Below are 24,861 nucleotides of genomic sequence, written 5' to 3' on the forward strand. Positions count from 1 at the left end.
CTGCCAGTACCCAAGGAAACATGGCTCTCTCCAAAACCTTCCTGGTTCCTTCCCAAATTTACAGATCCTGAAGCCTTTCCCTGGACTGACCCAGCCTGAGCCCGGCACGGAGCAGAGGAGGCGAGGGAAGTAGAGGAGGAGGAGGAGGAGGAGGAGGAGGAGGAGGAGGAAGGGGGAAGGAGCCAGGAGAAAAGCCCTGGAAAAGGTTGCTTTATTTTACTTCCAACATCCCCAAGGACTGCAGAGCAGCTGAGCTGTCCCAAATCCATCTCCTCACCCTCTGATCTCTTCTGCCAGCCCCACCAAGCCCAGCCTGGCAGGACCTGCAGCTCCACAGTTTTCCACCCACTGTCCAGGAAATAAACGCTGAGGCAGGATCTGCAGATCCCCCTGCAGAGACTGATCCCAGATCTCTGGCTGGCCACAGGCAGAGGGAGGCTCAAGGGGAGCAGGCTTTGCCACCTTTCCCAAGCCACCCTTGGCAATTACAACTCCCACCCACCCTGGGCTGGCACCAGGCAGGCTGCAGCTGCTCCAGGCTCCCCCCGAGCCCCCTCCCCACGTTGCTCCTGCTGCCAAAGGCCTCACGTGGCTCAGCCCCACAAAATGTGGAACGGGATCGTGGCCAGAGGCGCCCACTCAGCGAGTGCCATCTGCCAGGGGAGCTGGGATCCGTGGGAGCTGTGCAGGGAGAGGCTGCTGGCAGCAGGGATGGGCTCACCTGGGATGTTGTGGATGGTGATAGCCAGGATCATCAGCATTATCCTCCTCCAGCTGCTGCTCCCGGCCTGGGGGGCTCCGTCCCGGGGTGCCAGGAATGTCGGGGGGCCCTCGGACAGTGGGGACCCCGCTGCCCTCCTCCTCTGGTAGGGCTCCCCGTTCTCAGCCTTGTCTGGGGACACAAAACACGGGGTCAGCCAAGGTGGGGACACAAAACACCAGGGACAGCCAAGGTGGGCACAGCTGGGCAGCTCCTGCCCCCCTTCCCAGAAGGAAAAAGCAAAGAAAAGTAATAAAACCAAGCAGAGCAGGGGTTCCCCACACTGCAGAGCTCAGGGGGACCCCAAGGTTCCACCTCCTCCTCCTCCAGGGATCCTGGTCCCAGCAAAGCTCCAGCCTGGCTGGGCCAAGCTCTGGGGCTGATGAGGAGGATGAGGATGATGAGGGTGATGCCCCCATCCCAAACCTGCCAGGCCTGCAGCTCCAAGGCCTTTACTGATGAAGAAAATCCCCCAAATCTTCCTTTGGACTTCAGCCCCTCCCAGAACAGCTGCATTTAGCCATTATTTCTTCCACTACCAAAAACATTTGTTCTTTGGATCTCTGGGTAATTCCAGGCTCTCCCAAGCCTCTGCTTCCAGCAGGACTGGTGCTCTCAGCTCTCTTCCAGTCAGTTATTTGGAACCAAATTCCAAAAACCTGAGGCCAAATCCAGGCTGGGCAGGGTGGAAGGATCCAGGCAAAGCCCACCCAGCACCTTCAGCACAACCAGGGCAAGAAATGAGCTCAGCTTCCTCAGCCTCCCCCAGCCAAGCCAAGATTTGACACTGCCTGTAATTCTCCCCAGGTGGATTATAAAATTCTCCCTCCTGCTCCTTGACCCCCCCAGCTCCAAGGTTTTGTCTGGGCAGCGCAGGGAGCTGTCTGAAACCATTCTGATGGGATGCCAGAGCTGCCCTGGCACGGGGAAGCAGGCTGTGCCCACTGGCACATCACCCATGGCAGGGTGGGATTCCAGAGCCAGGTAAGGACCTGAGCACCACGGGGCTGCTGCAAATCCAGGGATGTCACCTTGGGGAAGGCAGAGGTGTCACCAACACTGCACATCATGCCAGCTGTGACACAAAACCAGACACCTGCAGGCCTCCGAAAGCACAGGGACCACAAGCAGGAGCTGAAGGTGTTTGCACAGAATCACCCAGCATGGAGCAGACCCCCAGGATCATCGAGTCCAACCCGTGACCGATCCCCAGAGCACTGAGTCCTTCCTTGGCCACCTCCAGGGGTGGTGACACCTCCCTGAGCAGCCCCTTCCAGCACCTGCCCACCCTTCCCACGAGGGAATCCCAGCCTGAGCCTCCCCAGGCCCAGCTGAGGCCACATCCCCTGGATTTTTGGTGCCACAACCCAAAAGCTCCCCGCCCTGGGCAGCAGCGGGCCCTGTGCATTCCCTGGTGTCACAGGTGACAGCAGCACCCCTGGCTGGCCCCAGCACAGAGCCACTGTCACAGCACTCTGCAAACACAGCAGATATTGTCCTTGTCCCCGGCCGCCAGCGCGGGCTGTGACGCTCGGTGGCAGAGCTCCGCTCCAGCCCGTGGGGACAAGGATAAATATTTTGTTTGAAGCAGGACAAGGACAAACAGATGGCAGGGAGCAGCCCGGCCAGGGCACTGTGGGAATGCTGGCACGGCGAGCCCTGGCACAGGGGCAGCCAAGGCTGCGGCCGCCCCGGCACGGAGCTCCCACGGAAAGCTCCCAGCACTGCTCTGGGTTAATGCAATTGCTTGGCACGCGTCCCCTGGCCCCACAAACAGCCCCACCCTGAGCTGGCACTGCCCAGGCTGACCCCAGAGCAGACAGAACAGGGAATGGGGTCACCAAAGCTCCCTGGTGGCCCATGGAAAGCAGGAGTGGGGATGCAGAGGGGCAGGAATCCTCCTCTGGCACCAAAGAATTTCAGCATTCTGGGCAGACAAGTCACCTTCAAGTGACAAAACCCCAGAAAGATCCAAGTGTTCCATAAAACACCACAAGAGCCACGGCAGATTTTCACAGAATCACAGAATTATGGAGTGGCTTGCGGGGGAAGGGACCTCAAAGCTCATCCAGTGTCACCCCTGCCATGGGGACAGGATGAGCAGCTCCGTTCTTGCTCTCCACAATTCCTCTCCTTCTTTCCTCCTGGCATTCCAAAGTCACCTGCTGCTCCTTTCACTCCAAAAGGACACGGTGCCTTCACCTGAAAAACCCTCATTGCACATTAATGAAATCAATTTTTAAATGAAAATAAATTGATAAAAGCATTAGATCCCAGATGTTTAGGCAGAGATGGAAGTGCCCAGTGGGGCAGTGCCCATGATTATGGAAGGATTGGGTGGGAAGGGAGCTCAAAGCCCATCCAGCTCCACAGGGACACCTCCCACTGTCCCAGGCTGCTCCAGCCTGGCCTAGGACACTTCCAGGGATCCAGGGGCAGCCACAGCTGCTCTGGGAATTCTCTTCCAGGGCCTCCCCACCCTTGCAGCCAGGAATTCCTTCCCAATACCCCATCTAACCCTGCCCTTGGGCACTTTAAAACTCCTCCCAGCACATCAGCTCCTTGCAAGCCAATTCCTAGAAGGAATTCCTCCAGCCCCAGGCTGCATTTGCTGCTCAGCAGCTCCCAGCGCTCTGGGATCAATCCACATCTGGAGAGACACATCTGGAGCTCCCATCCTCATCCCCCACCCAGCACAGGGAGGCAGCACCAACTTCCCAGGCCAGGGCTGGCAGGGCTGGCACACACCTGGCAAAAGGGGCCCCTCTCAGAGCTGGAAAAACAAAATAAGGAATCGATTTCTGAGGAAAATAAATAAAGTGCTCCTTTGTTCTCAGCCCTTGGACTCACAAAATCAATCCCAGCTCCCTCTGGAGGGACAGACTGATTGGATTTTTTGCCTGTTCCCCAGGAATAACCAAAGCATGAGGCTGCTTCCAGGAGCACAATCCATCATCCAGGCAGATGGGACTGGGAGTGGGATACCCTGGTGGTACCACACCCCCTGAAGGAACCACACACACCCCCCTTGATCCACCTCCACTTTCCCAGGCTGCTCCAACCTGGCCTTGGACACGTCCAGGGATCCAGGGGCAGCCACAGCTGCTCTGGGAATTCTCTTCCAGGGCCTCCCCACCCTTGCAGCCAGGAATTCCTTCCCAATACCCCATCTAATCCTCCTGTCTTTCAGTTTGAAACCAACCAACAAAACCAAAAGCCCAGCCCAGCCCTGTTGCTTCACGGCCACTTCCTCAGGTGCTCAGTCCCAGCTCACTTTGATCAGACACCTTGTTAATGATTCCTTTATCTATTATTTTTAATTAATCTGCTTATTGGGGGGAAAACTATGAAAAATTGCCTTTTCTGAGGAAATCTGAAGTCCCTCCAAAGCCAGTGGTGACAAAGGATGGGGGAGATGCCACAAGGGTGAGGAAAACAGGGAAAACCTGTGGGAATGAAAAAGAATTGGTGCAGCTTTTCTAGGGGGAGTGCCAAGGAGGGGCTCGGAGGGACAGTTTGAACACAAAATCACCTCTCCTATAAACCACCCCTGGATGAGCCAGGGATAAAGGCAGCAGGGAGACAATCCCGGCATCGTTTTCAGAGGAGTGCCACACAGAGCCGCCTCGAGGGATGGGCTCCACTGCCACGTGCTGCTGGAAAAGAGGATAAAAAGGAAAGGATAATTACAGAGCAGCGATGCCACCAGTGCCAGCTCGGGACAGGAGCGTTCCCAGCTGGAAACGCCGGGCTGGGGGAACAAAACAGTCATTAGGGATAAGCACGGGCTTGGCTGGGAATCAGGAAAGCCTCAATGGCAAACTGGAGTGGAGATAAGAGCAGAACAAGGGCTGGGCTGTAAAGAAGAGCTGACACCACAGACAGGCTGCTCCCACAGCCGTGCCAAGACAATTAGGTGGCAAATAACTCTCAGTGCCACAGACATTATTTTAAATCTTGTTCACAAAAAGTCCTTTAGATACTCCACTCGATTTATCATTATTGAATTTCTTAGTAAAGCTGCGGGGCAAAGATTCTGCCAAAAGTTTAATTACATATGTGCAGCCTGCTGCATTTTTCATATCCTCTGCAGCCAGCACTGGAGAAAAGATAAATGGCTTTGAGCATGGCTTAAACTGCTGCTGAAGTGAAAAAACCGACCGGCTCCTTATCAGCATGTGAAAAGGCTTTTTATTTTTGATTATTCCTTAATGAAAACTGTTTGCATTAGCCGTGAGCTCAGCTCTGGTGCACAAACAGACCGAGGCTCTGTTGACTCTGGGCTCCAAAGCCCTGCTCCTGCACTCCCTCAGCTCCAAATCCACACCCTGGAGCTCTCCAGCTTTCCACACCTGCTCCAGAACCCTTCTCCTCCTCCCACCTAGGCCTGGCTTTAACCTCTCCTAAGCCCTGTGCTGGAATCTGAGGTATTGATGATTCCAAAATTGCAGAAAGTCTCTGTCTTTCTGCCCAGTTGCCAAAGCAGAAGCCAGAATTGGTCTGTGCTGGTTTCCAGGTTGTTTATTCTGTTTATCTCTACCATGTTCTGCTGCCCTGCCCAGCTCTGTCCTGCAGGGCAGCGTGTGGGGCTCTGCCCTCAGTGGGATGTGACAAACATTAAATACCAGAAACTCCCTGGGCTGCATTTACAAGAACGTGCCAATATCTGTCACCTACGTTGGACAGTGTGTCCCCAGCCTGAACCAACAGAAAAATGCCAACACCACAGTGACACATGGAGGGCATGAAGAAGGAGAAAAAGGACAAGGCACACCCAATTTCCTCCAGCTTGTCCCCTTTGGACCCCTCATCTAGAATCCTAAAATTTTACTTTTGCACCCGTGCCACACTTAATTATTACTGATATCAAACACTCAGAGCTGGTAATTCACCCTGTGAGATTGAAAACTCTTTTCCATGGACAGAGATCACAGCCAGTGTCTCTGGGGGCTCTGTCCAGGGGGTTCCTGACCCCTGCCAGGGTCCCAGGGCAGCCAGAGGGAAGCTCTGGGTTCCCACACCCTGGAGTTCAGAGTGCTCCAGGCAGCCCAAACTCCCCCTGGCACAGCTTTGGAGCCCACGCAGCCCCTCTGAGGGGGTTTAGGACCTGGTTCAGTCCCAGTTTAGTTGCAAAACCCCTGCAGACAGCCCGGGGGCAGGAGGGGCTGGTCCCCTCTGGCACAGGTTCCTTCTCCAGGCAACATCTCTCTGTGCTGGAACAAACTCACCAGGGACAATCTGGAGCTTCCCTTGGCTGGAGATGCTGGAAGGAAAACCATTCCCAGCTCCTCCATCTTTCCCCCACCCATTTCCTCATCCAATCCTTCCAACAAGGCTCTGGAGAGATCTCCAAGCTTGGGGACTCCAGGAATTCTTCCTTCAGCTGAACTGGTTCCCCTGTTCAGATTTGTCAGCTCCCATCTCTCAGGTGTGGGAGAAGGGGAGGAGAGGCAGTGCCAAGCACAGATGCACCACAGACTTATTAAAATCCCTAATTAACTGCTGCTCGCTGGCTGATTGTGGAAATTATTTGGTGTTGATGAATATGGGAAAGGCAGAAAAGCCTCAAATGTTCATCTGCTGCGTAATTCCAACTCCACCGGAGCGGCTGCTCAAAGCTCAGGTAACACCTGGAGGGAGCAGCAGAGCAGCAAAAAAGCTGCTCCAAATTCCTCTCCAAGCCCCATGACACCCCTTATTCCCTGCAGCTGGAATTCTGGGTTATTGCTGTCCCAGGAAAAGCAGGAGAGTCGAACAGCTTGCACTGACCCTTGTCTGGGCATGGGGAAGGGGAGAAGGAACAATTACCCAAAGAGATGACATCCCTTCCCCAGGAACACAAAGGAGTTGCAGTGAAATCCTCCCCCTTAACAGCTGAGATAAATCAGAATCACTTGGAAAATCTCCGATTCCCAAAGGCTCCAACAGGCAATCCCAGCCCTGTGCTCAGCTCCCCTCCACAAACCCTGGATGCTCCATTAGCTCGGAGCAGATGGAGGGAACGGGGCCCTTGGCATCCACCCACCGGGGCTCCAGCTCGGAGCCAGGCAGGTGAAGCATCCCCAGGGAGCCCCAGAGACCCTGGCTGGGCATCCCAGGGGAGTCACCCGGGAAGGAGCATCCTCCACACCCAAAGGCTGAGGGAGGCTCAGCAGCTTTCCCTGCTTTTAAAGGCTTTTTCCACAGCCCCCGTGCCCACCCCTCTCTCCAGCCTCTCCTTTTCCTGCTTTCATGGCCCATGAGGAAGGCTCGGATGAGAAACTGGATCAAAATCCAGAGCCGTGGGAACTGGAGCCCCACAGGATGCCAGGAGTGCTCCTCACCCCGGCACAGCACGCTCGGCTTCCCAAGGGCTCCAGCCCAGCTTCCCTCAGATTTCCCTGCTTTAAAGGTTTTTTCCAAGGATTCCACCCTGCTTTCTCTGGTTTAAGACCTTTTCCATGGATTCCACCCTGCTCTCCCTCAGCCTTTCCTGCTTTAAAGGCTTTTTCCAAGGATTCCACCCTGCTTTCTCTGGTTTAAGGCCTTTTTCCAGGGATTCCACCCTGCTCTCCCTCAGCCTTTCCTGGTTTAAAGGCTTTTTCCAGTGATTCCACCCTGCTTTCCCTCAGATTTCCCTGCTTTAAAGGCTTTTTCCAAGGATTCCACCCTGCTTTCTCTGGTTTAAGGCCTTTTTCAAGGATTCCACCCTGCTTTCCCTCAGATTTCCCCGGTTTAAAGGCTTTTTCCAAGGATTCCACCCTGCTCTCCCTCAGCTTTTCCTGGTTTAAGGCCTTTTCCAAGGATTATAGCCCTGCTTTCCCTCAGCTTTTCCTGGTTTAAAGGCTTTTTTCAAGGATTCCACCCTGCTCTCCCTCAGCCTTTCCTTCTTTAAAGGCTTTTTCCTAGAATTCCAGCCATGTCTTCCTTCAGATTTCCCTGCTTTAAAGGCTTTTTTTCAAGGATTGTAGCCCTGCTTTCCCTCAGCTTTTCCTGGTTTAAGGCCTTTTTCAAGGATTCCATCCTGCTTTCCGTCAGCTTTTCCTGGTTTAAAGGCTTTTTCCAAGGATTCCAGCCATGTTTCCCCTCAGCTATTCCTGTTTCAGAGGCTTTCTAAGGTTTCCAGCCATATCTTCCCTCAGCTTTTCCCATTTTAAAGGCTTTTTCCAAAGATTCCACCCTTGTCTTCCCTCAGATTTCCCTAGTTTAAGGCCTTTTCCAAGGATTCCACCCTGCTTTCCCTCAGCCTTTCCCGGTTTAAAGGTTATTTCCAAAGATTCTAGCCATGTCTTCCTTCAGATTTTCCTGTTTTAAAGGCTATTTCCAAGGATTTCACCCTGCTTGCCCTCAGTTTTTCCCATTTTAAAGACTTTTCCCAAGGATTCCACCTTTGTCTTCTCTCAGATTTCCCCTGTTTTTTTAAAGCCTTTTTCTAAGGATTCTAGCCATGTCTTTCCTCAGCTTTCCCTGCTTTTTAAAGGATTTTTCCTAGAATTCCAGCCATTTTTTCCTTCAGCTTTTCCCATTTTTACAACGCTTTTTCCAAGAATTCCGCCCTTGCCTTCTGTCAGATTCCCCTGGTTTTTAAAGGGTTTTTTTCAAGGATTCCAGACATGTTTTCCCTCAGATTTCCCTGTTTTAAAGGAATCCTTTTTCCAAGGATTCCAGCCATGTCTTCCCTCATATTTCCCTGCTTTAAAGGCTATTTCCAAGAATTCCACCCCTGCTTGCCCTCGGCTTTTCCCATTTTAAAGACTTTTCCCAAGGATTCCACCCTTGTCTTCTCTCAGATTTCCCTGGTTTTTAAAGCCTTTTTCTAAGGATTCTAGCCATGTCTTCCCTCAGCTTTCCCTGTTTTTTAAAATATTTTTTCCTAGAATTCCAGCCATATTTTCCCTCAGCTTTTCCCATTTTTACAACGCTTTTTCCAAGAATTCCACCCTTGCCTTCTGTCAGATTTCCCTGGTTTTTAAAGGTTTTTTTTTCAAGGATTCCAAACATGTTTTCCCTCTTTTAAAGAATCCTTTTTCCAAGGATTCCAGCCATGTCTTCCCTCAGCTTTCCCTGTTTTTAAAGCCTTTTTCCAAGGAATTCTGGCAGCTCCTGGGGCTGAAGCCATCAGTGTCACTGCTCTCCAAGCACCCCTCCCAGCCAAATCCATTCCCTGCTGCCACCTCCTCCTCCAGACCTCCCCACATCCTTGTTTTCCTCATCCTTCTCCCACTGCAGGAGGAATTCCAGGGAGCACAGAAGGGCCTGGAAGCCGAGGAGCAGATGGGTGGTAGGGAGCATCTGCTGCCACACAGGAAGCGCTGCTGCTCTTCTCTCCCACCTCCAGGAGAGGTTTTAATTAGTGCCAGTAATTAGGCACAGCACGTCTTTGGGGGATGGCTGCAGACAGGTACAGGGAAAGCGGCTTCAGTGCTGGGACTCACACCTCTGACAGCACGGATCCCAGCAGAGCTGCAAACCAAACTGCCAGGGAAAAGCTGGGAATGAGCCCCCAAAGCTGGGCAAAAGCAAGCCTTGGGAAGGCTACACTCAGGCAACAGAAATGCTGGAAAAGAGGCTCTGTGCAGCTGCCCAACTATGGTCAAAATAAGGATTTCTTTTTAAAAATAGCTTTTATTTACTGCTAGGAAGGCTCAGGGTGCTTGAGCAGAGAGCACAGGCTTCCCATGCTCCAGAGCCCTGGGATTCAGTGGGAATGGCACAGCCAGGACCCCCCTGTGCAGGGTGTGTGACTGCAGCCCCAACCTGCTGGCCCCACATGGAAAAAAAACTCATTTTCCAACATTTTTGGCGGATCAAAGAGGTGCCTGCCTGTGCTGAGGCTTTCAGAGGAACATAAACAGAGACTCGGGGTTTGTCTGGGGCCTCCATGCAGCCAGGCATGCACAGGAGCTCCCAGAAAAGGCTGCTCCCCTCAGCACCACTGACTCCCTCTTGCTCCCATGGATCATTCCTGGCATCTGGCTGGAGCCTGGAGGAGGAGGGTGCTGGAGCACCAGCCTGGACCATGCCAGCCCCAGCCTGGACCGTGCCAGCCCCAGCACTGGCCCCATCAGCTCCCTCCTGCACCAAACTGGGGTCCCAGTCACCAAACACAGGGAGTTCAACACACAAATTGGTCCTGAATGGCACTCGGAGCAAATCCCACCACAAAAAAGTCACTCAGAGCTCAACCCCCAAACCCCTCCTCAAACATCACCCAGGGCACAGCACCCAAATCCCACCCCAAACATCACCCAGGGCACAGCACCCAAATCCCACCCCAAACATCACCCAGAGAACAGCACCCAAATCCTCCTCAAAACATCACCCAGAGAACAGCACCCAAATTCCTCCTCAAAACATCACTCAGAGTTTGACCCCCAAATCCCACCCCAAACACCCCTGAGAGCCCAACACTCAGATTCCTCCTGAATGTCACTCAGAGCACAACACCCAAATCCCACCACAAAAAAAAAAAAATCACTCAGAGCTTGATCCCCAAATCCCTCCTCAAACCTCAGCCAGAGCCCAACACCCAAATCCCTCCTCAAACATCACTCCAGGACCAATCCAGCCCATGAAGAGCCCCAGAAGCTTCCAGCCCCCCCACAAGTCCCCAGTGGGTGGGGGGAATTCCCTGGCAAGGCACAGAACTTCCCGGGGATGGTGCCACCAGGGCTGCTCCCAGGGAAGGACCAAACCCAGGTGCCAGGGCTGACACAGCACGTGGTGACAACACGAGGTGCTGCTGGTCCCTAGGTGCCACGGGCTGGCAGAGCACACAGGACTAATTCCCAGACCCTGGCAGAGCACACAGGACTAATTCCCAAACCCTGGCAGAGCACACAGGATTAATTCCCAAACCCTGGCAGAGCACACAGGATTAATTCCCAAACCCTCCCTGACCTCACAGCTCCGTGTTTAAGGATTAATTCCTGAGGCAGGAGCGGCAGCACCACACTCAATATCATTACATGCACCAGGTCCTTTGAGCAAACCAACTCCTGCTCCCTTCCAAGAGCTCCTGAAAGAGCTCCCAGCAGATGAAGTGCTTGGCTGAACCATTTGATGCTGAAATTTTACACATCCCAGTTAATTCAATCGGATCATTTCCGAGGGCTGAGCCACGCTCGCGTCTCCCAGCCTTGGCAGGGATCAGACACAGAGAGCCTCTGAGGGAAGGCAGGAAAAACCACTCAGAACCACTTGAAAAGAAAAGTGGGATTTATCAGGGGCTGTTAAGGAACCAGGCAGCACCAGGCTGGGATGATAAGGCTGGAGCTGGGGATTGTGCTGCTCCCCCTGTGCCATTCCCACATGTTCCTGCCATTCCCTCAGGGCCCTGCCACCATCCCAGCACCCCCAGAACACCTGCACACACCCCAGCTGCACCCCCTGCCCAGCTCCTGGAGAGGAGCCAGTGGTGGGATCCCTTGGGAAGTTAAACAGAAACATTCCTGAGCCCCACAGAGGGGCTGGATCCCAACAAATCCCACGGGGAGGAGAGCAGGAGACTCCCCATCTCCCACTGGGAAAATCAGCAGCAGAAAACACCGACAGGGAGGGAAATGGAACTGAAATGAGCTCTGCTGGCTGAGCAGGAGCCACTGCCCACATTGCTGACAGGATCCTGGTTTTATTCCGAGAGCAGCTCTCTCCAGCCCTGTTCCGTGTTCCATGTTCCTATTTTAGGGATAAAAGCAAAGCCAGGGCTGGGAGCGACGTGGCCAAAGGGAGGATTTGGGAAGACAAGGCTCAGGCTCCGGGCCTGGGATTTTTCCTCCTATAAACTCTGATTTATGGACCTGGGATGAAGAGCTCTGAAATGAGAACTCCTGTCTCTGGCAGAAGCAGAAACAGGCTGTGGCTCCAGCCCAGGAATCCAGGGTGGCTCCAGGGAGACCAGCAGGATTCCCTCACTCCAGCCCTGCAGGAAGCACACACTTTCCAGGGCTTGGACAACATCTGTCCCCACAGAGGGAACAAAACCATGCCCAGCATCATCCTCACAACAACCCCAAATCCCAGGCACATCCTCACACCAATTCTAAATCCCAAATCCCAGGCACATCCTCACACCAATCCCAAATTCCAAATCCCAGGCACATCCTCACACCAACCCCAAATCCCAGGCACGTCCTCACACCAATCCCAAATTCCAAATCCCAGGCACATCCTCACACCAATTCTAAATCCCAAACCCCAGGCACATCCTCACAACCATCCCAAATTCCAAATCCCAGGCACATCCTCACACCAATTCTAAACCCCAAACCCCAGGCACATTCTCACAACCATCCCAAATTCCAAATCCCAGGCATATCTTGATACCAATCCCAAATCCCCCAGAGCTGGGGGAGGGCAGCAAACACCACCCCAAAATCCATTCTCTATAAAACAAGGATCTGAAGCACTCCTGGGGTTTATGGCAGAAGGAGCTGGGTTCTTTTTCCTCCTCAGAATCCAAGGGAAATGGATGTCCCTGAGCCCGAGGTGGGAATGCAGGGATGACTCAGCTGGAGCTGAGCGGGAGCACACATGGAAAAAAATCCTCCTCTTTCCATTTGCCTCCTGTGTTCCCAAAAAGGATCACTCCAAACTGCCTTCAGCTGCCTTGCCGTGGGAAATCCCTCCCACTCAGCACCCCAGGCTGCTCCTGCTGCACCCCTGATGTGTCTGACAGCCCCGCAGCAGGAAAACACGGACAGGGAGCGGGAAACAAGGGAGAATCTGCAGGGATTTGGCACCCAGCACCCCGAGCCACCTCGCTGGGAAAGCTGCTGAGATCCCCCTGGGAAAGGGTGGAAAGGTGCTGAGATCCTCCTGGGAAAGGATGGAAAGGTGCTGAGATCTACCAGAGAAAGGATGGAAAGATGCTGAGATCCTCCTGGGAAAGGATGGAAAGATGCTGAGATCCAGCTGGGAAAGGATGGAAAGGTGCTGAGATCTACCAGGGAATGGATGGAAAGGTGCTGAGGTCCTCCTGGGAAAGGATGGAAAGGTGCTGATATCCCGCTGGGAAAGGATGGAAAGGTGCTGAGATCCTCCTGGGAAAGGATGGAAAGGTGCAGAGATCTACCAGAGAAAGGATGGAAAGATGCTGAGATCCTCCTGGGAAAGGATGGAAAGGTGCTGAGATCTACCAGAGAAAGGATGGAAAGATGCTGAGGTCCTCCTGGGAAAGGATGGAAAGGTGCTGATATCCCGCTGGGAAAGGATGGAAAGGTGCTGAGATCCTCCTGGGAAAGGATGGAAAGGTGCAGAGATCTACCAGAGAAAGGATGGAAAGATGCTGAGATCCTCCTGGGAAAGGGAGGAAAGGTGCTGAGATCCAGCTGGGAATGGATGGAAAGGTGCTGAGATCCAGCTGGGAAAGGGAGGAAAGGTGCTGAGATCCAGCTGGGAAAGGGAGGAAAGGTGCTGAGATCCTCCTGAGAAAGGGTGGAAAGGTGCTGAGATCCAGCTGGGAATGGATGGAAAGGTGCTGAGATCCAGCTGGGAATGGATGGAAAGGTGCTGAGATCCTCCTGGGAATGGATGGAAAGGTGCTGAGATCCAGCTGGGAAAGGGAGGAAAGGTGCTGAGGTCCAGCTGGGAAAGCTGCTGAGATCCTCCTGGAAAAGGATGGAAAGGTGCTGAGATCTACCAGGGAAAGGATGGAAAGCTGCTGAGATCCTCCTGGAAAAGGATGGAAAGGTGCTGAGATCCAGCTGGGAAAGGATGGAATATGGCATTGCTTGGAAGAGATCTTTAAGCTCATCCAGCTCCACCCCACAGCCACAGGCAGGGATTTTTCCCCATCCCAGGTTGCTCCAAGCCCCATTTCAAACAAAACCAGAATAACCCCCCGAAGTGCCTCCTGTGGGATGGAACTCCCATTCCCGGCCCGGAGTGGGATGCTGGCTGGGAAAAGCCCCCCAGGCAGGGTGGATTCGAAGCGCCAGCACCTCCTGCAGGTGCCACGGATCCGCGGGCAGCTCCTGGGAGCAGGGAAGGAACCAGGACCAAGGGAAGCGACGCCGCCGGCAGCCAAAGAAACAAACGAACCCCGTTTTAATTACACTTAATTGGCAATTCAGCGCGGCTTTCCGGCGGTTCACACCATCTGCCGCAGATCCCTCTTTCCCTGGCAGGGAGAAATCCCCGCTCCAGAGCCCCGGGCTGGAGTTTTATCGCCGAGCATCAGCCGGGGGGGTGACACGGGCCCGGCAGCTCGGGGCTGCGGAGGAGCCGCGTCCGCTCAGCGCCGCGCCCCGCAGATAACGCGGGCTCGGAGACAGAGCTCGGCTAGAGGCTGGCGACGTGCGGATGCAGCAGGGCTTGGGAAAAGCCAAATAAATCAAAAGAAATGGATTGTCAAAGTAAAGAAAAAGAAATAAAAATAAAAGTAAAATAACAGCCAAAATAAAATTAAAATAAAAATAAATTAAAGTTTAAAAAAGGAAAAATAAAAGGAAAAATAAAAGGAAACCCAAACTAAAATAAAAATTAAGAAAAACAAAAGGAAGAATAAAAGGAAAAATAAAAGGAAAAATAAAAGGAAACCCAAACTAAAATAAAAATTAAGAAAAACAAAAGGAAGAATAAAAGGAAAAATAAAAGGAAAAATAAAAGGAAACCCAAACTAAAATAAAAATTAAGAAAAACAAAAGGAAGAATAAAAGGAAAAATAAAAGGAAAAATAAAAGGAAACCCAAACTAAAATAAAAATAAAAGGAAAAATAAAAGGAAAAATAAAATGAAAACTAAAAGGAAAAATAAAAGGAAACCCAAACTAAAACAAAAATTAAGAAAAACAAAAGGAAAAATAAAAGGAAGAATAAAAGGAAAACTAAAAGGAAAACCAAATTCAAATAAAAATAAAATGAAAACTAAAAGGAAAACTAAAAGGAAAAATAAAAGGAAAAATAAAAGGAAAAATAAAAGAAAACCCAAACTAAAACAAAAAATAAGAAAAACAAAAGGAAGAATAAAAGGAAAAATAAAAGGAAAATAAAAGAAAAATAAAAGAAAACCCAAACTAAAATAAAAATTAAAAAAAATAAAAGGAAAAATAAAAGGAAAAATAAAAGGAAAACCAAATTCAAATAAAAATAAAAGGAAAAATAAAAGGAAAAATATAATAAAAACCAAATTCAAATAGAAATAAAAGGAAAAATAAAAGGAAAAATAAAAGGAAAAATAAAATAAAACCCAAACTAAAATAAAAATTAAGAAAAACAAAAGGAAGAATAAAAGGAAAAATAAAAGGAAAACCAAATTCAAATAAAAATAAAAGGAAAAATAAAAGGAAAAAATATAAACCAAAGTAAAAAAAAAAAAATCAAATAAAATTCTAAATAAAAATCAATTACATCTTTGGGCCCAAGAAGCTGAGCACAAACCCTGCTGTCACCTCCCCCCTGCAGGCAGCCAGAGGCCACTGGTGCCATGGCCAGGTGATGGGACACTCAGGGGACACATTGCCATGCCAGCAGCCCCCCAGGATGGAAAGCTGCTGAGATCCACTGGAAGGGATGGAATCCTGGGAAGGGACCTGCCAGCTGCTCCAGCCCCACGCCGCAGCCCTGGGCTGCAGAGGGAGGTGCTGTGCTGGGCAGGGCCTCAGCTGGGAAGCAAATCCCACTGCAGGAGGCAGAAAGAGCCTCGGAACTGGGGTGATTTACCAGCACCTCTCCTGGGGGCTGCACAAACTGGGATTTGGTGCAGGGATGCGCCACGAAGCTGAGCTAGGGGCTCCCCCCAGCCCCAAATCCCAGCACAAACCCGGCTTGTGGGAACCCAAAATGTCCCTCAGACATTTTTGGATGTTCTGGTCCAGGTCAGAAGCATTTGAGACCCTGGCAGGCAGCTGCAAACAGCTGTGATTTTGGGTTTGAGCCATGGAATGAGTTACCAACCTTGCAGGGAGAACAAGGAGTCACAAAAGTTTAGATATTAGAGTAGGAGTAGTCACAAAGTAGAGGGAAGAATTTTTGAGTGCTGTACAGGGGGGTTTTGGTTTTGTACATGGGGGTCAGAAGTTTTAAGATGGATTTGGGATCTGGGCCTGCCCTGTCCTCCCTCTTTCTCCTTCCTCACCTCCATGTTCTTGGTGATGTTGGCACTCACAGATTGGTTTAGAGTAGAAAAGCACCATTTAATATAGGAAATAGGCATTGGGGAAAAACTGTAAACATGTAACACGTAATGTCCCATATAAAAGATAGAAAAGCACCATTTAATATAGGTAATAGGCATTGGGTAAAACTGTAACCATGTCACACGTAATGTCCCATATAAAAGATAGAAAATCACCATTTAATATAGGTAATAGGCATTGGGAAAACTGTAACCATGTCACACGTAATGTCCCATATAAAAGACAGCAGCAGCCCTGGCGGGGAGAGAAGAAGCCGTCGGGGTCAGAGAGGATGTCAGGGTGTGTGTGTGCCTCTGCCTGAGCTCTGAGCAAACCACAGCAGCCCCAGGAGAAAATCTTTTAGATAACTTGCAATAAACTGCCTTGAGACCAACAACAGAGACTGCTGAGCCTTTCTTTGGAAGCTCGGGCTGGAGGAGAGACTTTTCCAGCACACAGAACCCCTGCCCCAGGGTGAGCTCCGGCACCAGCTGCTCCGTGTCCCCTCTGGGATGGCACAGGCAGCCTGGAGGCACAGCAGCTGCTCCAGAGCCTCCAAAGGGAAGGAGGATGAAGCAGGGGGATGATCTGAGCCAGGGTTCCCTCCCTGGAAATGGCTCCATCCCTCCTTGGCTGGAAATTCAGAGGAAATAAATCCACGGCAGAAAGGAAATAAATGCACTCAATCCACTGGAGGCCAACAAAGCCTCAGTCCCAGCCTTGGTGTGCTCAGAGCAGAGCCCTGCCTGCCCCTACAGAGCTGCTGCTCCCAGGAGGGGAAAATCCTCCTGGAACCGTGTGGAACCTCCAGGGAACCCCAATCCCAGGGACCCCTGAATCCCAGGGCTGGAGGGATGAGCAGACCCCGCTGTTCTGGGGCTCCCAGTGCTGCCCAGAGCCAGGACTGGGAGGCACTGGGGGAATTCCAGGTCCTGCACAGCTCAGGAAGGTGCAGACACACTGCTGAGCCAGCAGGCACCACCTTTCCTTGAGCCAGGAGAAACCTGGCATAAAAAGCAGCCTGGGAAAAAAAGCAGCCTGGGATTTTTTTACAGCAAAAAAAATGTTGGTTTGGAATGGCCCTAAAATTCCCATTCTGCATCAGACACCCTCTGTGGCTCAATGCCTCCATCCCACACAGCCCTGGGCAGATGTCCCACAGCAGAGGCTCCTCCAAAATATTATCTGAGCTCCTAAATATCCTTATCCAAGGGGCAGCTCCATCCCAGGGCACCCCTCAGCTCTGCAGTGGTTTAAAGAATAATTAAAGTGAAAAGCCCCCAGCCCCACTGAATTAAAGAGGAATTTCAGTGAAAGCCCGCAGTCCCACTGATTTAAAGAATAATTAAAGTTAAAAATCCCCAGTCCCATTGAATTAAAGAATAATTAAAGTGAAAACCCCCCAGCCCCACTGAATTAAAGAATAATTAAAATGAAAACCTCCCCAGTCCCATTCAATTAAAGAATAATTAAAGTGAACCCCCCCAGCCCCACTGAATTAAAGAGCAATTACGGTGCAAACCCCCCAACCCCACTGATTTAAAGGGTAATTATGATCTAAACATGGCTTTTAGCTCAACAATCAATATTTGTATCTGGGAGAGCTTCCTGGTGGGAGGGGGGAGGAACTCCAGCATTGATTTTTAGGGAAAAGGCATATTCCATCATCCTGTGCCATATACCACGTGCAAGGGCAAAAAAGGGAGGCCTGGACATGAACAACCTGCTCAGGACACCGGGAGCTGCCAGGGAAAAAACGTGTGGGGATGGAAATCAGATGGGAGGGAAATCACAGCACAAATCACATCAGAGCAGCCACTGAGGGAGAGGAAACCTGCTCCTGCAGGAGGGAAAAGGATCCCAAACTCCTGCAGGAGGGAAAAGGATCCCAAACTCCTGCAAATGTACAAAGGATCCCAGCTCCTGCAGGAGGGAAAAGGATCCCAAACTCCTGCAAATGTACAAAGGATCCCAGCTCCTGCAGGAGGGAAAAGGATCCCAAACTCCTGCAAATGTACAAAGGATCCCAGCTCCTGCAGGAGGGAAAAGGATCTCAGCTCCTGCAAATGTAAAAAGGATCCCAGCTCCTGCAGGAGGGAAAAGGATCCCAAACTCCTGCAGGAGGGAAAACAATCCCAGATCCTGCAGGAGGGAAAAGGATCCCAAACTCCTGCAGATGGAAAAAGGATCCCAGATCCTGCAAATGGAAAAAGGATCCCAAACTCCTGCAGAAAGGAAAAACATCCAGCTGCAGGAAGATGAGCAGGATGAGCTCTGCCCAGCAGCTCCCCAGTCACTGGTGCCCAGCTCCGGTTCAAACTGGAGTTAAACTGGTGTGTGAGAGCAAAACCAGCTGGGAGAGCTCACCCCAAATCCCAGCCAAGATGGGAATTCACCCATTTTCCCAGGCCAGAGGGAAGTCCACCCATTTCTCCAGCTCCACCAAGAGCCCAGGGCTGCCCATGGCTGCTGTCACCCCCAGCAGCTCAGGAGCCCCTTATGCAGCCCTGCCAAGACCCCGGGTGCTTTCAGGGAATAAACCACGGCCCAAGGTGCCCCCAAACCCCTGGGAGCACCCCGAGGCTGAGGAGGTTTGGGGGTGCTCAGAGCTGAGGAAGCAGAAGCAGAGCCAGGCTGGTCCCAGCGGCCAAAGCAGCAGCAGGCACAGGGAGAGCAGTGGAAATCCCAAAGCAGCTCGGGCTTTTTTGGACCTAAATCCACCCCTTGGGGTGACACTGCAGGGAAGGAAACGGGGCACAGGCAGAGCAGGACTGTGGTTTTATGTATTTCTGTCTCCAGGACATGGCCAAACTGCTCCACACACCCCCAGGGGCTCAGGGCCACTCCAGTGTCCCCACAGCTGCATTTTGGGATCACTCCACGCCCTGGCAGCCCATTTCCCACCCCACACCTGCATCCACAGCCCCTCTGCAGCTGGGCAGTGCTTTTTTACACCCTCCACTATCCTTACAGTGTTGTTTAGGGGCAGCAATCTGGGCAATAACCTTTTTTTCTGGGCTTCCCACACTTCCCAGCCCCTGCTTCTCATTCATTCCACCCCTCCAAACCTTCCTTAGGGTGACTCCAAACCATTCCCATCCCCTCCCAGCTGAAGAAGCAGCTCCAGAACACAAATGAATTCCTGTGCTGGCTGAGTGGAGCCAAACCAAGCTCCACTCCAGGGGCTGCAGCAAACCAATTGTTGGTTTGGTTTAATAAACCTTGAAATTTAAGGCTTTTTCTCAGAGCAGCTGCACTGGAGTGCTTAATTCTCTGTAGCAGACTTCAACTTCCCCCCACTCAGCCAAGGAAGAAAAGAAGCAGCAAGTGAGCTCCAATTCAGCAATTCTCCAGACATCATAGGTCAGATTTGCCTTTAGAATGGATTTTTAAGTGCAAAATAACTGCCACTCATGTCAACTAGAAACTCTCTGTTCTTCAGGAGCTCTGACATTTTGATCTAGATAATAAACTGGCTAGCCTATGAAACAGGAAAAAGTCAATTAGAAAAGTTAATACCAAGCAAGTTCACCTGTGGATTTTCTATCTGTTTAGAGCATTTTAATTTATAGTCTACTTAAAATACTCAACATCTAGAAGCCCCTAGAGCTGCTGGGCTCTAGGAGTTCCTGAGGAATTTGTTTCATCTGAATTAAACAGACTGTGAGGTGCAGCCAGGAAACAAAACCTCCTTGACAACAGTGGGTGATAAGTGAGGATGCATTTGGGAAAAGGCCCCACAAAAAAACCTCCCTGCACCCCCAGAGCCTCCCCAGCTCATCACTGAGTCCCAGCAGGCTCCTGGATGAACAAAAAGCCCCTGGAATTAAAGACTGGCTGCTCCACACACAGATCCCATCCCCAGAGCCCCTGCAGCCAGCACAGCTGCCCACTGGCAGGTTGGCTGGAAATCCTCATTTCAAGCTTCCAAAATTGACTGATAACACCAGAATGACAAATGTGTAATTAGCTAGAAGCGTGTAATATCACAGGGTGAAAAATTTAAAGTTTAGGGGTTTAGAATATAATAATAAATATGAAGCAAAATAGAAGTTGTAAGTTATTCTTCTTTACCTTCTTCGTAAGTTTAGGTAGTAGTTTGTAATTGAACAGAAAAGTCTGCAGTGCAGACTTGGAAGAATTAAAAGTGAAAATAATTTAAGTATCATTTCTTAATTAGATAATTTAACCTTTAAAAACCTTATAACAAAAAAATAATTAACCATTTTATACCTTATTAATAAAAAACTACAAAACTCACTACTGTAAAAACTGTAACATTAATAAAAATATTAAACACCTAAATCCAAACACAATCATCTCAAATACCTTCAATCCCAACCTCGACAAAAATAAAGGGGAAAAAACCCAAAGTTAACCATTTTCTGTCCAGATAAACCTGCTCTGGGTGCTTCACTGACGGCAGAGCTGGGTCCTCTACAAGTAAATCCAAGAAGCAGCAGCCACCAGGTGGCTTTTCAAAATTAAGTGAAAATTCCTGGTGGCAGGAGCAGGGCAGGGCGTGGACGTTGGGGGCACAGACCCCGAGTGAAGCAGCAGGAATGATGTGCCCCCGTGGGTCTCAGATTCAGTCAGAGACAGAAACAAGAGTTTCTAGCCAGGCAGAAGCCTGGGGAAAAGCTAAAAAATAATGTAAATAATGATTTCTCTCTTATTATTAACATTGTTTAAAGTTCTAGCACTGTGCATCAAGCACTGCACACCAATGGTTTGAGTTATTTTCACTTCAGGACCAATGGAGTTGGTCCCCACAAAGCTCTGTATAAAAGAGCAGTATATTTTAAATAAACCAGATTTTTTACTCTCAGCAGACTTCTGGTCAGAGTCTCTTCATTCCCGTCCTGCCTCAACAGCAACAACCCCTCTGATTTATTCCTGTGCAGCTCTGGCTCCATAAATCCACATTTAGCCCGGCCCATAAACGCCGAGCACGGCACCGGGCTGCCAGGGACGGTCAATAACCATTTGAAACGCTTCAGAAAGGGGCATCGGGATGTTTTTTAATCAATACAGACACTGCCAGAGGCATTTATCACCCAGGCTGGCTCTGAGGCCTCCGGAGGGATTGATGGCTTCTGAAAGTTCAAGGAGCACGGTGTGAACGTGTCCAAGTTATCCCAGACAGAGCTGGGAGCACGCAAAACTGGGCAACAGCCCCCTTTTAACTCCTTTTAAAGCAGGACTTTCACTTTATATAAGTCACAAGGGCTTTTAACTCCTTTTAACTCCCCCTTTTTCACTCCTTTTAAAGCAGGACTCTCACATTATATAAGCCACAAGGGCTTAATGAACCTCTTGGATGCACACAGGAGGCTCTGGCTGAATGGCCCCGATCAATCCCCAGGGTTTGGATCCATCATTTCTCCCTCACAGCCACTGCTTCTGCTCAGGGAGGGAGGGAACAGGGAGAGGATCCACAGGCTGAGCAGCAGCAAGCTGCCCCTGCTCCTGGCAGGGGAGCTGGGCACGGCTGGGCAGGTTTTCCCTCAGGGTTTTCCTTCTTTCTCAGAAGAACCAGGGAAAAACGGGCATTTTTTGGCTCTAAGGACAAGCCCCACTGATGTGCTGCCTCAAGCATCAGTGCCAAGCCCAAAATTCACCTTGTGTTTTCTCTCTGTGTTGGTTCCCAGGGGTTTTTGGTCTCCTCTCCCCAGCTCCTCCCAGCACACTTCAGTGCACTGAGAGAAAGAGATGCAGCTTCTGCTTCCTCTCCTGTGCAGCCCCCTCGGGCAGCCCTGGTGCATGGAAACTTCCTTTGGAGGGGAAAACTAGGGCCAAAAATGGCAAGAATGAGCTTAGGGAGGGGGTGATGCTGCTGCAAGGGGCCCAGCAGGTCCTGGCAGGGCTGGGGTGTCCCCAGCCCACCCAAATCCCCACCTGGGCCTCAGATGTGATGCAGCAGCTCCAATTTAAGGGGAAAAAAACCCACAATTTCTACCTACTGAGGTGTCCATGCAGGTCCCCCAGAGCTCCCAGCTGATCTAAGTAACGAGCTTAACAAAATTTCATTTCTAACAGACGCTGCTGCAAACACGGGGTGGTTTTTGCAGCCACGAAATCCATCTGGATCTGCTCCCTGAGCAGCCAGGCAGGGATGCCAGGGCAGCAGCTCCTAAATCACAGCCCAGAAAAGCCAACTGAGTCATTCCTCCAGTAACAGCAGTGACTCCACACTGCTGCAGCCAGAGGCACAACAGGCACCACGGCGTCAGGGGAATTAAAGATGATCCACTTGAGCCATGGCATCAACACCTTCCACCAGCCCAGGTGGCTCCAACCTGCCCTTGGACACTTCTGGGAATGGGGCAGGCACAGCTTCTCTGGGAATTCCATCCCAGCCCCTCCTCATCCTCACAGGGAGAGATTCTGCTCTCCCAGGGATGGATTTCACCCTCCCAGGGATGGATTCTGCCTTCCCAAGGAAGGATTTCACCCTTACAGGGATGGATTTCACCCTCCCAGGGACAGATTCTGCTCTCCCAGGGAGAGATTTCAACTTACAGGGATGGATTTCACCCTTACAGGGACAGATTCTGCCCTCCCAGGGATGGATTTCACCCTCCCAGGGACAGATTTCTCCCGAACATCAATCCCAGCCCACTCCCTGTCAGCTTGAAGCTGTTCCTCCTTGTCCTGTCACTCCACGCTCCTGTAAAATCTCTCTCCAGGAGCCAGCCACACATCCCTGGCTCTGGGGTGGAGGATGAGCAGCAGAGATGCTGCTGCTTCCTCAGACATTTCTCTGGAGTTGAGCTCAGCAGCCAGCACAGGAATTCCCAGCACAGAAATTCAATTCCCACTGCCCTTCCCTCCCTGGAGGCCGCTCCTGCCCAGGCACCAAAGGGATATTTGGGCACCAAAGGGATATTTGGGCACCAAAGGGATATTTGGGGTTTTCTCCAGCTTTGCAGCCACCTTGCTGTGCCCTGCTCTGCCCCAGCAGCTCCCCAGAGCTCTCCCAGCTGCAGGGGGATGAGGAGGCTGCTGGAGCAGCATCTCCCACTCCAGACCGGGCTGGGGATCTGACTCAGCAGCAGGAGGCATCAGCTGTTCCATACCCAGCTGTCCTGAGCCCCAGCTCAGCTTTCCAGCTGCTCTGCTGCCTGGAAATCCTTTCTGGGACACAGCAGGGTCAGGCCTGGCCTCCAGCCCCGGCTGACCCTGCCCTGGCCATTTCCTCTGGATTGGGCACCTGGAAAAGCAGCAGGACGGGCTGGCCCCAGCCCTGGCTGCCCACAGGGAGCAGGGCAGGGTGGGCACAGCCCAGCCAGGGCACTCCTGGCACCCCAGAGGGCTCCAGAACTGGGAACAAACCCCCCCAGCTCCATCCCAGCTGCTCCCAAGAACTGAACCACAACCACAGCCCTTGCCTACCCAGAGCTCTGAGAGACAAGGCTGGATTCTCTCTCCCTTGCAGTAATTAAAGCCTGGTGATTATCCCACTCATCAAACGGTCTAGACAGACTTTGCAGTGCAATTCAGGGCGAATCCACCATCCTGCATTTCCCAGGGATACACACACCTTACTCCAGGCAGCCACGAGGCACAGGCAGCTTTTAGCAGCTCCCAGAAAGTTTCAATTCTACTCAGGACAGGCTGGAGAGGGGCTGGAGCAGAGTAAAACCAAGTGATGGAAAGCCAAAGGATTTGGGATGAGGGGGAAGAGCAGCTATGGAATGGTTTGGGATGGGAGGGAGCTTAAACCTCATCCCATTCCATCCCTGCCATAGCCTAGGCTGCTCCACAGCGCTGCTGGCTGAGGGAAAAAACCCAAATTAGGCTTTTTTGTCTCCCCAGAGCAGATGAGGGACAGGTTTAACTCCCACCTTTCCCCCACCTCCCTCTCCTAGGTGTGAAGGAAACCTCCTGGCTTGGCGAGCACAGCCCAAAGCCTCCCCAGGCAGGCTCCAAATGCATCCCCAGCCCCAGAGAGACCCCAGCCCCACAGGCAGGCCCTGGAGAGAGGCACAATTCCCACATTTCCAGCCCTCCCCATCCCAGCTCCTCACCCCCATCCCTCCCCAGGCACCCCGGCAGAACAAGGCAGCTGCTGCTTTGGGATTTTCCTTTGTTTTCACAGCTTTAGCGATTTAAAAAGATGTAAATATGAAGGAAGGGTCAATGATTCAACAGTGATTAAGCCTGAAATATTCCACTTAGTACCCATTAGACTTTGAAAACACCCATTATGTTCCCAGAGCTTCCCCAGAGCCCGGCAGGCACTACCCAGCCCTAGGGAAAGCAGCTTTCTTGGAAGGCTGGGGGCATCTTGTGAAAATACCGAGTTTATTTCACTAGAAAGAAAGGGGAAAAAAAAGGAAAAGACAATAAAAAGAATTAATGTATTGTAGGGTCTTAATACCATTTCCCCAGAGAGAGGAAAAAAAAAAACAACAAAGCCTAATGGAAATTTTCTATTCCCCAAACCATTTGCACTGTTATTGTCTGCAACCAAAAAAGAGATGGAAACATAAAAACCACAGCAGCTCGAGCTGCTGAGAACTGCAGGGCTGAGCACTTCTGCTTTCCCTTCAAGAATAAAATTAAACTGTGCCTGAGATGGGAAGTTTGCACCTGACAAAAACATCAACCCCCCTGCAGCTGCCTCCTAAAGACTCACAGGATGCAAAGCTCACTGCATGGAGCAGAAAAAATCCTCCCATCCCTCTGGAAAAAGCCAGGCTGCTGCTTCCAATCCTGAGGATTTGCAGCGTTTTGGGAAACGTGCAATTAAGCAATGTGGTTAAATAAAAGAGGCAGATTTAAGAGGGGAGCAGTGCTGCTCGTGGCAAAAGGAAGGAAATCAATCTGCTCCCAGTTGCACTCGTCATGTTTTAAACCACAATTCCAAGCAAATAAGCGGAGGAGAAATAAAATTAATTTAATGAATTGCATTTGCTTTGTCTCCTGGAAAGCTGTTGAGTGGAGGAAGAGCCACTTGTGCTGTCTCAGTGGACATGTCCCCACCACCCACCCCACGCACACC

The 24,861-nt window shown here is 51.1% G+C and overlaps 1 protein-coding gene across 1 annotated transcript in view; it reads right to left on the minus strand.

The window, feature by feature from the left end:
• Positions 1-24,861, minus strand: part of SLC39A11 (solute carrier family 39 member 11) — a 91,791-nt gene that overhangs the window by 42,717 nt on the left and 24,213 nt on the right. Inside the window, exon 6 of the mRNA XM_077787397.1 lies at positions 722-892. Within this exon, the coding sequence (XP_077643523.1) occupies positions 722-892 (171 nt within the window). The remainder of the gene's footprint in view (positions 1-721; positions 893-24,861) is intronic.

Source organism: Lonchura striata, chromosome 19, assembly GCF_046129695.1.
Source record: "Lonchura striata isolate bLonStr1 chromosome 19, bLonStr1.mat, whole genome shotgun sequence".
NCBI classification, from domain to species: Eukaryota; Metazoa; Chordata; class Aves; order Passeriformes; family Estrildidae; genus Lonchura; species Lonchura striata.